At 39.0% G+C, this 12,339-nt stretch overlaps 1 protein-coding gene across 4 annotated transcripts in view; it reads right to left on the bottom strand.

The window, feature by feature from the left end:
- Window positions 1-12,339, bottom strand: part of LOC109033434 (ATP-binding cassette sub-family G member 1) — a 139,547-nt gene that overhangs the window by 2,746 nt on the left and 124,462 nt on the right. For all 4 annotated transcript variants that reach the window (XM_072299356.1, XM_072299355.1, XM_072299358.1 and 1 more), the window contains 4 exons: window positions 9,364-9,467; window positions 6,238-6,406; window positions 2,439-2,539; window positions 1,220-1,375 (listed from right to left, as the gene is read on the bottom strand). In XM_072299356.1, the coding sequence (XP_072155457.1) occupies window positions 1,220-1,375; window positions 2,439-2,539; window positions 6,238-6,406; window positions 9,364-9,467 (530 nt within the window). The remainder of the gene's footprint in view (window positions 1-1,219; window positions 1,376-2,438; window positions 2,540-6,237; window positions 6,407-9,363; window positions 9,468-12,339) is intronic.

Raw genomic sequence — 12,339 nt, 5'->3', positions numbered from 1 at the left:
CAATCCATCAGGTCTAGTCGCACATTATTTTGTTCGAAGGCAACACTCGCAACCATAGAGTACATAGAGTCGTGATGTAAATGGGAGAGCTCGACGAGTTCCGAGCCCGGTGTGCGCCGAGTTCGGGTCACTTTTTCGATACATGTTCGATCCAAAATGGCGGTGTGGAATACGTGGTGATTCCTATCTTCTTTGTTTACATCGGATGGCCGGGTACCCGTGTATCGCAAACAATCGATTATGTATCGAAAAAGTGACCCGGCGTCACACAGGAGTCTCGGAATTCGGGACCTGGAAAATGCTTAAAAGTGGCGCCAGCTCACCCGCTTACATTACGACTCTATGTACTCTACATATGCTCGCAACATGTTGTGAAAACAAGCAACAATCGCATTTTGTTCGAAGTTGTTTTGTGCTGCGGGGGCGGGGCTTATTTTCGCGCGCAAAACTTGGGAATCACTGAAGCAACATTGTTAAGCAACAACTGCAACAAGCTGGGAGCAAGTCGTTTTTATGTCGTTGCCCAAAGACAACGCTGTTTTCTAGCCTAAAATTCGAATTGAATCTCTCATTGGTTGTTCAGAATCGCGTAAAATAAACATGAAAAAAAAAAAACAGAAACAATTTTTTGTTGTTTCGAACAAAACACGATTTCTGACCTTGCACATCAGGGATCAGTTCAAAAAAGGAATGCAAAGTGCTCATTTTCACCCCCTATAGAGAAAAAAAAGGAGGTGTGTGCACCTTGAGGATTGTTTACCCCGTGATGTAGGTCGGTAAAAAATGGCGTCGATATTCAAGCAAAATCCGGAATTCGAAGTATGAAAAGTGGACCATCCATATACCTAACGTCCGATTTATTTGCTGAAATTAACTCATGATACAATTTCAAACACATTGTACACTGTGCTTCACTGGTTCCCAAGTTTTGCACGCAAAAATAATGAAATATTAATTACGTAAGTAATTAAAAATTAAAAAATAATTAAACAACACAACAAATTTTCTTCTTCTTCTTTTTAAGTCGTTTCTGGGACTCCACAATGACTCTTAGATGGAACTGTGATTAGTATTGACTAACTCAATATTTTTCCCAACTTCGCAAGTGAGATTTTTCCTTGGGACAAATCTCATGAAACGTCCCGTGGAGACAAGGCCTAAGTAATCTGTAGAAGTTTTTAGTCTTCAATGAACGACAAGGAAGTTAGGAAACACTCACCACCGGCGACAGAAGAGTTCCTAGGATGAGGCCGAAACCCTCGGAGAGCAGCGTAATTAGTTCGCAAATTGCCAGATACATGAGGAACCTTGACCAGACCATTAACTGCGATGACATGTAGTAAGATATCGACACATAAATGAAACAGAATAGCATCTGAAACAAACAATAAGATGGGCACGGGCATGAGTTCAGCATATTGGAGCTTTAAGATTGCATGAATTGTCTTGAAAACCGCCCGAAATGGGGATTAAACATTTGGACTGCATTTTGCAATTTTGAACTATAAATTCTGGCTCTTCTGGAAAAACACTTACATGCATGGGGAAACTAATGGCACTTACGTTGTTTTTAAACCGGGTTAGAATTTATAGTTCCAAATTGCAAAATTCAGTCCATTTGTAAAGCAGAAAAAAACCTAAGTGATGCAAGAAATGTTTTGTTTAATGAATAAATCTTTGGGCAGTCCATCGGCTACCAAAGAGAGGATAACATGGAACAGGTGATATTTCAGGTATTTTATTCGTGAAGAAAGAATCAATTTAACATCTCCACGTTAAATCATTTCCGAAAGAATTGGGCAGTTTCCAGAGAAAATCATCCAATTATTATTGAACATTAAAAAAAATTATTATAATAATAATAATATTGAAATACGTTTGCCATAATATTACCATTACCACCCAGTTAATATTTGGCCTACTAAGCAATCGACACATTTTATCGCACAGCACACAAGAGAGATGATGTTCTCTGCTTCTTACAAGTATTTGACTTGTTACAAACTTATCTCCAAAGTGCAAACATGTTTGCGCCTTAAATTTACAGAATATGCCACATGCAATGTATATTAAAATCGCGAAACCTCTGCAGCTTTAATTAACCTAATCAGTGGCGTGGCGTGCTTTGCGATATATTGATTGATCTGCCATTTAAATCCATGGAAAAGGATTGATTACCAAGGTGTTCGCAGCGAACACCTTGATAATCGATTCTTTAATACAGCGTCAAATAGAGAAATATCGATAATCGATCGTTCACACCACGCCACTGAACCTAATAATTGCAAATATTTCTTGGTGCTGAACCTAATTTCACAATCTGATATCTTGACAATATGTGATTACTAATTGATGTAATTCATCCTGGATACTTTAGCAAATATGACAAAAAGAGAGGGATCAAAATTACCAGTTATGAATTATAAATTTTTGCCTACCTGGACAGGAACATTCGTGGCAAGGAAAGCTAAGTAGTACGTCCGCAGTTGATACCAGTTATTAAATTGCTCTTTCTTCAGTACATGAAGCTCTTGCGGGACTGAAATATTATGAAGATTTAAGAGTTAATTGTCACGCATTAATCGATACGAGATTGATACAAACGAGGAATATAAAAGGAAGGAGGAAAGACTCAGATTGAGATTAGCATGCTGTTACATTCAAGACGACATGAGTGAAGAAATCACTGTAATAATATTTTATGCAGAATGCCTCAGGTTGAACCGAGAGATTTCAGGGGAGTCTTCTGTAGATTGAAATTAGACATTTCCCCTCTAAAATTATTTTTCTGAAATTACCTTCGGCCAGAATTGCGCAACCCCCCCCCCCCCCTCCCCGTTTTCGGAAAAACCATCGTTTATTTTTTCTTTAAAAAAAAGCGCGACAGTCAAGGACCAAAACTCTAACAAAAAAAATGGCTATCTTCCGTAATTTTCAGCGCTGAACTCGTGAACTTTTCAACGACCCATAAAATATCCAGCTCTTAGATTGAAGGAGAATTTTAGGGGATCTTAGATCTTTCAGGGTAATAAACAACTTAGTCTCCCTCGATCTCCTTTTGACTGGAAATCTCGAAATGTTTGAGGGCATCGATATGATTAGCGTTAAAAATTATGGGGGGGGGGTGTGTGTGTGTGTGTGTGTGTGTGTGTGTGTGTGTGGTATTTTCATGAATTTCGGTCCTTAACTGTCACCAACATGTAGGGAGTCCCAGATCTCCCGTTTCAGACCTTTTCTTTGGTTATGTTGGAGCAAATAAAATCGAAGACGACGGGGACGAATAGGGACTCGACCCCCAGGAATCCGAATTTCATGGCTCGAAACCCTCTTCGGTACTCCTCCTTCGTGGGGTAAAGGGGCGTCGTGGCTTGAAAATTTGGGATTCCCTTCAAAATTTTGAAATTATTCTTTCAAATTCAGAAAGAACAGAAACTTTTACTCCAAATCGATATCATGGAATCTAAAATCGACCTATTTTGGTTCGAAATATTTGTGCTAACCCTTAAACTGCCATGCTAAGGTAAAACTCCGTATGAGCCTTCAGACGTTCTCATGTTACAGCCGAGGTACAGGGAGATCCTTCATTTGTACGCAGGCATAAGCCACGACCGAAATGTTGCATCTCCGTTGCAGTAAACTCCTGAGATTTCATTCGTCTATCTTTATACCCTAGCGTTCAAGTCTCCGAGCTAATCCTTTATGGGGGCACACAAAGATCCTCCATTCGTACGCAGGCAAAATAAATGGCCGTTGCATCTTACTTGTAGTTGATTCTCGAGATTTCATCCGTCTATCTTTATACCCTAGCATTCAAGTCTCCGAGCTAATCCTTTATGGGGGCACACAAAGATCCTCCATTCGTACGCAGGCAAAATAAATGACCGTTGCATCTTACTTGTAGTTGATTCTCGAGATTTCGTTCGTGTATCTTTATATCCTAGCATTCAAGTCTCCGAGCTAATCCCTTATGGGGGCACACAAAGATCCTCCACTCGTACGCAGGCAAAATAAATGACCGTTGCATCTTACTTGTAGTTGATTCTCGAGATTTCGTTCGTGTATCTTTATACCCTAGCATTCAAGTCTCCGAGCTAATCCCTTATGGGGGCACACAAAGATCCTCCATTCGTACGCAGGCAAAATAAATGGCCGTTGCGCATCTTACTTGTAGTTGATTCTCGAGATTTCATTCGTCTATCTTTATACCCTAGCATTCAAGTCTCCGAACTACTCCCTTATGGGGGCACACAAAGATCCTCCACTCGTACGCAGGCAAAATAAATGGCCGTTGCATCTTACTTGTAGTTAATTCTCGAGATTTCATGAGTCTGTGGGATCAACATCTTGTACTGAAGGGAGCCGATTTTGGATTTCTTGGTGACTTTATGAGGTTAAATTCGCCGTACTTTCTAAATAAAATAGAATATTCCGAAATGTTGAAGGAAACCCCAATTTTTTAGGTCACAACCCCCTTTCACCCCACAAAGGAGGCCGGGGGGGGGGGGGTTTATTCCAGCCATGCATTTTGGATTCCTTGGGGTCGATTCCCTATTCGTTCCTGCAGTCCCTGACCTCATCCTATCTAAAATAACCGGAGGAAAACCTGACACGGGTAGGGGTGGTCTAAGACACCCTCTACAAAAAGAACAATGATTTTCCTTAAAATTTGGTGGGCCGGATCTCCTGCTGGGGGCTTTTCAGGAAAAATGTTTACAGAGAAAAAGAGGCAGTCTGCCAGTTGGACTATGTTACAGTGTGTATTATACTGAAACAGTTCAATTTATATAGGTGACTTTGCCGAGTTATATCGGTGCCTAATCGTGAATAGAGATTATTTAAACATTGGAAGAAAACAGAAAATGAAAGAAAATTGCCATTTTCTATTCATTTCTTTAGATAAATTTCCCAATTTTGTTCTCAATTTGCATGCTTGTTGGTCATATACGTACAAGGGTGGCGGTGGCTTTAACCAGTTGGTAGATCTGTTTTTCGTCCTTTCAAATTGATTAAGATTACAAATTTTAAAAGAGGCAACCAGCTTCGATAAATTCGATTTTCTTACGCGTAGGTCCATGAACAAAAAAATCTGGTATTGTCAATTTACGTAAATCGCCACTAGTCACTTCGCTCTATAGTATTTTGATTAGCGTTTCGTCCAAGAGGAGTGAAGGATTTTTTATATGTGACAATCGATTAAGGAAAATTGATCCGTCAAACATCGATTTATCGAGGGGCCTCTCAGTCCGTATCTCTTCCTCTCTTTTCCGTTTCTTTAAATCGATCTTCGATACATCCATCTAGTATTTTTGCGTGCCTATTTCATTGAAATTAATTAGACCGATTTTATAAAAATTAACCCCTCCGTCTCCTGCGTGAAGAAAAAAAAACGAGAAAAATGTATGAGAATATTCTTTCTGGCTCATCTCCTCTGGCGATTTTTTTTCTAACCCTAAGTGGTGCACGCTTTTTGGTTAAGTTATTCACAGTTAAAGTGAATATCATGGACGTAGAATATATAATGACATGACATTATATATTCCAAGATTCTCCTTGCAAAGAGAGCAAGGTCATTCACATTAAACATTTCGACTGTAAAGGCAGGCCTTCGAGTCAATAAATGAGCGCCGTAAAAAAAATAACGTAAAAAAGTCACATTGTCCAAGATTAACACAAATAAACTTGGATCTTTCAGTTGATTGAGTGATGAGTGCCCTCCCCTCCCGACCGATTTCTGTGGAAAATCATTTTTGATGTGCTCTATTAATGAACACTGGAAAAAACACATTGGATCTAGAGTCCAGACTCTTGAAAACATTGACAAGAAAAATTACTCTTGATTCAATCAGATTTAAGTTTAAATCAAAAGGAAATCCGCTCACATTAAGAGGCTGGGTTCTTGATTTAAGCTTAAATCTGATTGAATCAAGAGTATTTTTTTTCTTGTCGATGTTTTTAAGAGTCTGGACTCTAGATCCAATGTGTTTTTTTCCAGTGAAGTTAACAGGAACCGACTTAATTGGAATATTTCAAAAACGACATTTCTATAATAGTTTTCCTGTGCGAATGCGTGCCTTTATAATGCGTCCATGCAATCGATTCCTGTTCACTTGACGCAGTCGAAATCTCGGTCGCAAAATCAGCGGAGATGAAGCCGATCGAAGTGAAGATGGGCAAATGTTGTCATCGTTGATGACGCATGATGTGGATGACTAGAATAAGGAAAAGACGCCAACTTACATTTTAAGATTGCAGGCATGATAGACGTATAAGATAAATACACAAGAGATACTATACAAAATCCGACATTGCTTATTGTTTTACTCCCGTCGATCCCCGCATTCGTGTACAGCAATCCGAGGAGAATGCCGACCGCCGTATGGAGCACGATTTTAATGTGCGTCGAGGTCTGCAAAGAAAATGATAGAAATGCGTGACAATTAATCGGGGGAAAATATGTTTAATAGACATTGCTAGTCAGGTTTTATTTTTAAAGATGCGTAGTTTTGGCTTAAATTCTTGGGCTAACAAGAAGTCTATTGAAAATGAAATTGAGAGATAAGCACCAGTAATGAATAATGGAGATGTTGCATGTGTGAGGAATTTGCGATTTGACTGTTGATTCTTATGTTAAAGTTCGCGAGAAACACGATGGTGCCACTGGTTTTCTCTGAAATCATCTCCCACGCTCAAAAAAAGCTCTCAAGTTGAGGCCAAAATGGCCGGTATATCCCACGCTATCCTGAGAGTCCACCTCTACATCAAGACAAACTCTCCATGCAAAGATTGGGAGCAAATACATTGACAGGGCTGCCATTTTTTTTTGGAGACTCTAAAACTGAAAACACGGCATCACTGCTAATGTATTTGCTCTCTATGTTTGCATGGAGAGTTCGTCTTGATGTAGAGGTGGACTCTCAGGATAGCGTGGGGTATCCCCTCCATTTTGGCCTCAACTTGAGAGCTTTTTTAGAGCTTAGGAGTTGATGTCATAGAAAACCAATGGCACCATCGTGTTTCTCGCGAACTTTTACAAAAGAATCAACAGTCAAATCGCAAATTCCTCACACATGCAGCATCTCCATTACAGCTAAAAAACAGTTACTCAATAAGCCAGGGAGTTTCGATATTTTCAAGGACACCATTCCAAACCGGTAGGAATAAACTAAATTCAAAATTGTATTCGTTTTGCAAAAACAATCGAAGGCACGAGAGTTAAACTGGACGTATTCCTATCAAACAGAAATATGTGCACTGTGCAGGTGGGAAAGATGGGGTGTGCTCGTCATTTGAGGGCCGTAAGAATGGATGGGAATCATAAAGCGCCAGTGACGTCGGCGTCGACGACTTAGACGAAGGGCGACGATCCGAGGCATCAACTCATGAGCCCTGTCCACAACGCTCTAGACACATGCCCATGGCTCACACACTGTGCACATAGTTCCATTTGACAGAATGCTCGTAAAAACCCGCTTTTCCTGTTCAGCAAACGGAACTGTGAGCCAACTCTATGCGGGACTCATGAGCCGTGGGCATGTTTCTAGAGCGTTGTGGACAGGGCTCATGAGTTATGTACGAGGTACGAAGAGCGCGGTGGCGGTCACAGGCGCTTTATATTTCCCATTCATTCTTATGGCCGATCACTAACGAACACACCCCATCTTTTCCACCTGAACATAGTTCTGTTTGATAGAAATACGTCCAACTTGGTCCTGGGCATACCTGGAAAATGCCTAAATTCGCCTTGGATTTTTTCGAATGTTTCACTTACGTTCTAGAATCATTTTGCGCAAGTAGGTAAATGGACCACTAGACAAGGTACGAATTTCAGCATTCTGATACATGTTTTGTGACTAAAATTTCACGTAGAATACGATGTGCACGATCAAAATTGCCGAAAGTAACTCCTTACGAAGATATTTAATGATTCCTGATGCGTGAATTCAAACCACCCGCTCATGAAAACTCAATGTTCTACGTGATTCACATCGCTCGCAAACGTTATCATGACAGTCTCTGCGATGAAAACATCTGGCAACCTCAATCCTGACACTTTGGCTCAGCTATAGCAAATTACTTATAGTTTGAAAAACGCGTGGCGGGAAAAGAACATTGCTCGATTGAGAAGATTGCTGAAACCGTTGTAGTGCGCGATTTGACTCACGTGTACGTAGAGCTTTGAGTTTCTTGAGAGCGGGCAGTTAAAATTTCTCGTAACCAATGTGAAATAAGAATTTTAATAGCTTCGTTAGGAGTGGTTTCAGTAATTTTCGTTGCGCGAATCGTGTTCTACGTGAAATTCTGGTTAAGATACATGTATCAGAATGCTTAAATTCGTACCTTGTCTAGTGGTCCATTGTGAGGATACGAACAAAGTAAAATTCAAAGACTCATTTCCCAAGAAAGCATCTCTAAAAAGCAATACTGTGCAAGAGAGTTCGTTTAGGAGAGCGCTAATGATATTTTTCGAAAATCTTGGAGTCACCGGCGAAGAAGCGCCGTATTGTATCGTCACCTTCCGGTCAAAGTACTACAAGCGCCATGTGACGTTTCAAAATTTCTGCTGCCATTTTATTTTTTTACAGAAAAATTGATGGTTGAATCTGTTCGACAATTTCACTGAATTTTATCGGCAGCACAAAGGAAATTCGGTGAAATTTTTGGACAGCTTTGTTGAGCAATTTCTCCGTAAAAAAATAAGATGGCGGCGTAAATTTTGATGCGTCGTACGGCGATTGTGATACTTTCGCCGGGAGGTGACGATATATTGAAAGAGTAGAGTGCAAAAGCGGCCCCTAAACCTCATCAAATCTTCTAAACGTCGATACCCCGGAAAAGGAGCTCCTCGGGACACTTCTAAATTCTGAGCCATAACTATTCTTGCACGAGTGACATAGGATTGCATACACATATTTTTGAAGGAGAATGTACGTATCCACAAGTAGACACTGAGGCAGAGGCGGGCTGAAACTTGATGTAGGCATTTTCAACATAGATGACAACGTTGAAAGTTCTATACCCAAGGTTGCAATTTTTCATGAAAAATAAAATATTGAAATTTCATGTGAAATATTTCATGAAATTTACGAAAAATATGAAAATAATTTAACATATTTTTCGAGATTAAAAGCATATTTAAATGTAAGGCGACTAGTTTTTGCTTTTTTAGTGTTTTTTTGTGATTGTTGCATACCCAACCCCTAAAAATGTGTTTCATATGTTTCATATTTTTCACAATTTCGTGAAATTTCATAAAACATTTCACGGAAATTCTCATATTTCATATTTTTCATTTCACTCGTGCAATCCTGTCTCTACCCCTTTATGAAGAATCTATGCTGTTTAAAATTTGTAGCGATTACTAACCCAATCTCGATAAAGTTGAAGTAGGGATCGGAAGAAAAGAATATTAAACCTGGCCCACTCGCTGGGTGGATTGATCAGAACCATTGTTTTGCTTGATTTTTTGGCTGTTAAAAATAAAAAGACGATTATTATTCATTCGAAGGAAGCACGTCAAGAAAAGCTGAGATGGCTAGGAATTTATATATTGTTGATTGTTTAGTCCTTGCTTCACAGTTTTTGAGTAAAATCCCCGTAAACCATGAATTACGTAGAGAAGGACGGGACAAGTAACTGACGAAAACTTCCAATTATTCTATTAATGATTAAAAATTGACAACTAATGACTGCGATTGCTCTGTTATTGATTTACAAAAAGAGGTTTCCTGAGTAGGCTTGAAATTAGAATACACCATGAGTGAACATTTGAAAATTAAAAACAATATTTTATTTCGACTGAAGGAGGGCCTGCCTCGTATTTTTAAATCCAAACGTTACAAATAACTCAAAAAGATTGCATTGGCTTGCAATTTAAGTCTGACACAAAAGCGTGGCTCTTCATTATGAAACGAATGAATTAAAAAAAAATTATAAGCTCCGGAACTTGAACTTTTGGATAAATAAAACCTTGTACAGTTAAAATTCAAAAAGTAAAGAAATTCAAGTACAAAGAAAAAAAAAAAAAAAAAACAGAATGTTTACGGAGTACACAATTCATCAAGATATTAGGTAAAATTGAAAAATCAATTCTAACTCCTCATTCTAGTGAGGCAAATCACGGGAGGAAGAGGCATTTTAGCACAAACAACTTTGAAATTTGAAAATCGATTTTGCCGCTATGTGGTGTTGCGCTATTTCGCTTCACTCTACAAAACAAATTTAGGAACATTACTGTTGACAGAATAGGAAAAGAGTGCGATATACCAAACGATGAATGCTGTTGTTCTGATGATGGTGCGTGGGAAAATGTCACGACATGAAAATAGCGTCTTCAGGTGCACGTGTTCGATATTTCAAAGAAATGAAACTGGAGCAGGATGTAAATGTAGAATGACAGAGAATGACCCTTTCAATGGTGGTGCATAGGATGACGTTACTTACGTTGTTTGTGCGATAAATCCAGGTGAACTTTTTTGATACCAATCACTGCAAAAAAATCTCCCGAGTCCTTCTTCGAGTGAGAGGTACGCCAACTCGGAGTTGGAGTGCGAGACACTCGATTCCCGGGTGATTCTCACTCGGGACCTTCAGCGACTAAGATTACGAGGATCTTGAAAGACTTTGAGTCGGACAGACTCGAAGTTCGAGCGTGGGGCAACCAGGCGCCGCGCCGAGGGACTCACACTCAGTGTCATTGGTAATTCTCTTAAATTGACAACAGTGTTTTTCCTCCATTTAAATAGATCGTATTCGATACATCAAACAGGTGAGATTGTATCGATGTCGATTGGTTCGACATGTAGGTAAACATAGCCTCGAAAGTCAATTCGGAAATCTGAGGGAACGGGTTTTTTGTGATGGATTTTTGATTCTTATGAGTACAAAGTGTCAATGAAAAGGGAAATTGTTAGGAAATTCCTCATTTTCAGCTTTTTCAACTTAAGGTGATTCGATTGACGCCATATTTTGCGTCAGAACGACATGCGATGTATCGCATCGATTGGTTCCATTTTTTCAGCTACTTGCCTTTTTTACGTTGAATTTGTTTGTCAAAATTGGTAAGCTAGCGAATTCTTTAGTATCTTGGAAACAGAATTGCGATCTCAAAATTCGAGAGAAATGATGAGTGGCTGAAAAAATGCATCCAATCGATGCGATATATCGCATCAATTGGTTCCATTTTTTCAGCTTCTCGTCATTTTTCTCCAATGTTTAGATCGCCATTCTGTTGTCAGGAGACTAAAGCACTAACTTACCAATTTTAACAAAGAAATTCAACGTAATAAAGGCGTAGATTTTTTAGAGAGAAAACATCGCATTCGATACTGATATCGAAACTACACTCGAATGCGATATTTTATCTCAAAAATAACCACGCCTTTATTACGTTGAATTTCTTTGTTAAAATTGGTAAGTGAGTGCTTCAGTTTCCTGACAACAGAATTGCGATCTCAAAATTAGAGAAAAGTGGCGAGTAGCTGAAAAAATGGAACTAATTGATGCGATATATCGCATGCCGTTCTGACACAAAATATGGCGTCCATCGAATCACCTTAAATCCTAAAATTTTTGTTCGAGGTTATATTCTATCGTTTTGTACCAAACGATACATCGAATCACTATCAAATACGATCTACACGAGTCAAAATGATCGATTCGCGGTGAGGCAGCTAACCTCGATGAGTGCAGGTTTTCTCCTTTCTTTTCGACTTATTACATATATTTAAAGAACAAAGTTCGATTTTGCGGGAGAAACTTCACCTAAAAAAGCCGAATGTACCATTGGACGCAAGCACCACTGAACAAAGTATCAGGCATGTTACCTCATCACAAGTTCACGCAGCAACGTAAAATATTTTCAAAGTTCCAAAAAATTAACTTGGAGAGAAATATTAGCATTTAAGCTATCGTATACACTCTTTATCTCAGTCGAGGTCCAAGACACCCTGAACTAAGTGGTCCATGCGTCATTGGCGGTCCTATTGCACAGGCAAATTGTCAAATCAGGCATGTTTTCAATTTCCTTGAGAGGTACTGGAATTTTGAAAATTTTCAATTAAATTCCTTAGAAGGTGTTGGAATTTTACACATTTTGAAAGTTTTAAGATTTTTTGGCGGAAAATTTTGATTTTTAAGCATTTTGAAAAATGAAGTAAAGTATCGATTTATACTACCGGTCATAAATTTCTTGCGCAGATATAAAATAAGGAAAGAATAGAACGTGCGTTACCATTGACTGCATTGAATAGAAAATGCTCATTGAATGGAACTCTACCATGTAAAACGTAGTCGTCAAATTGGGTTCTTTTAAGTTCACATAAACCAGGATTCTGATTGAAC

The sequence above is a fragment of the Bemisia tabaci genome, chromosome 4 (assembly GCF_918797505.1).
Source record: "Bemisia tabaci chromosome 4, PGI_BMITA_v3".
Lineage (NCBI taxonomy): Eukaryota > Metazoa > Arthropoda > Insecta > Hemiptera > Aleyrodidae > Bemisia > Bemisia tabaci.
Note: the sequence above shows the minus strand (reverse complement) of the source record. Positions and strands in the feature narration are given on the sequence as shown.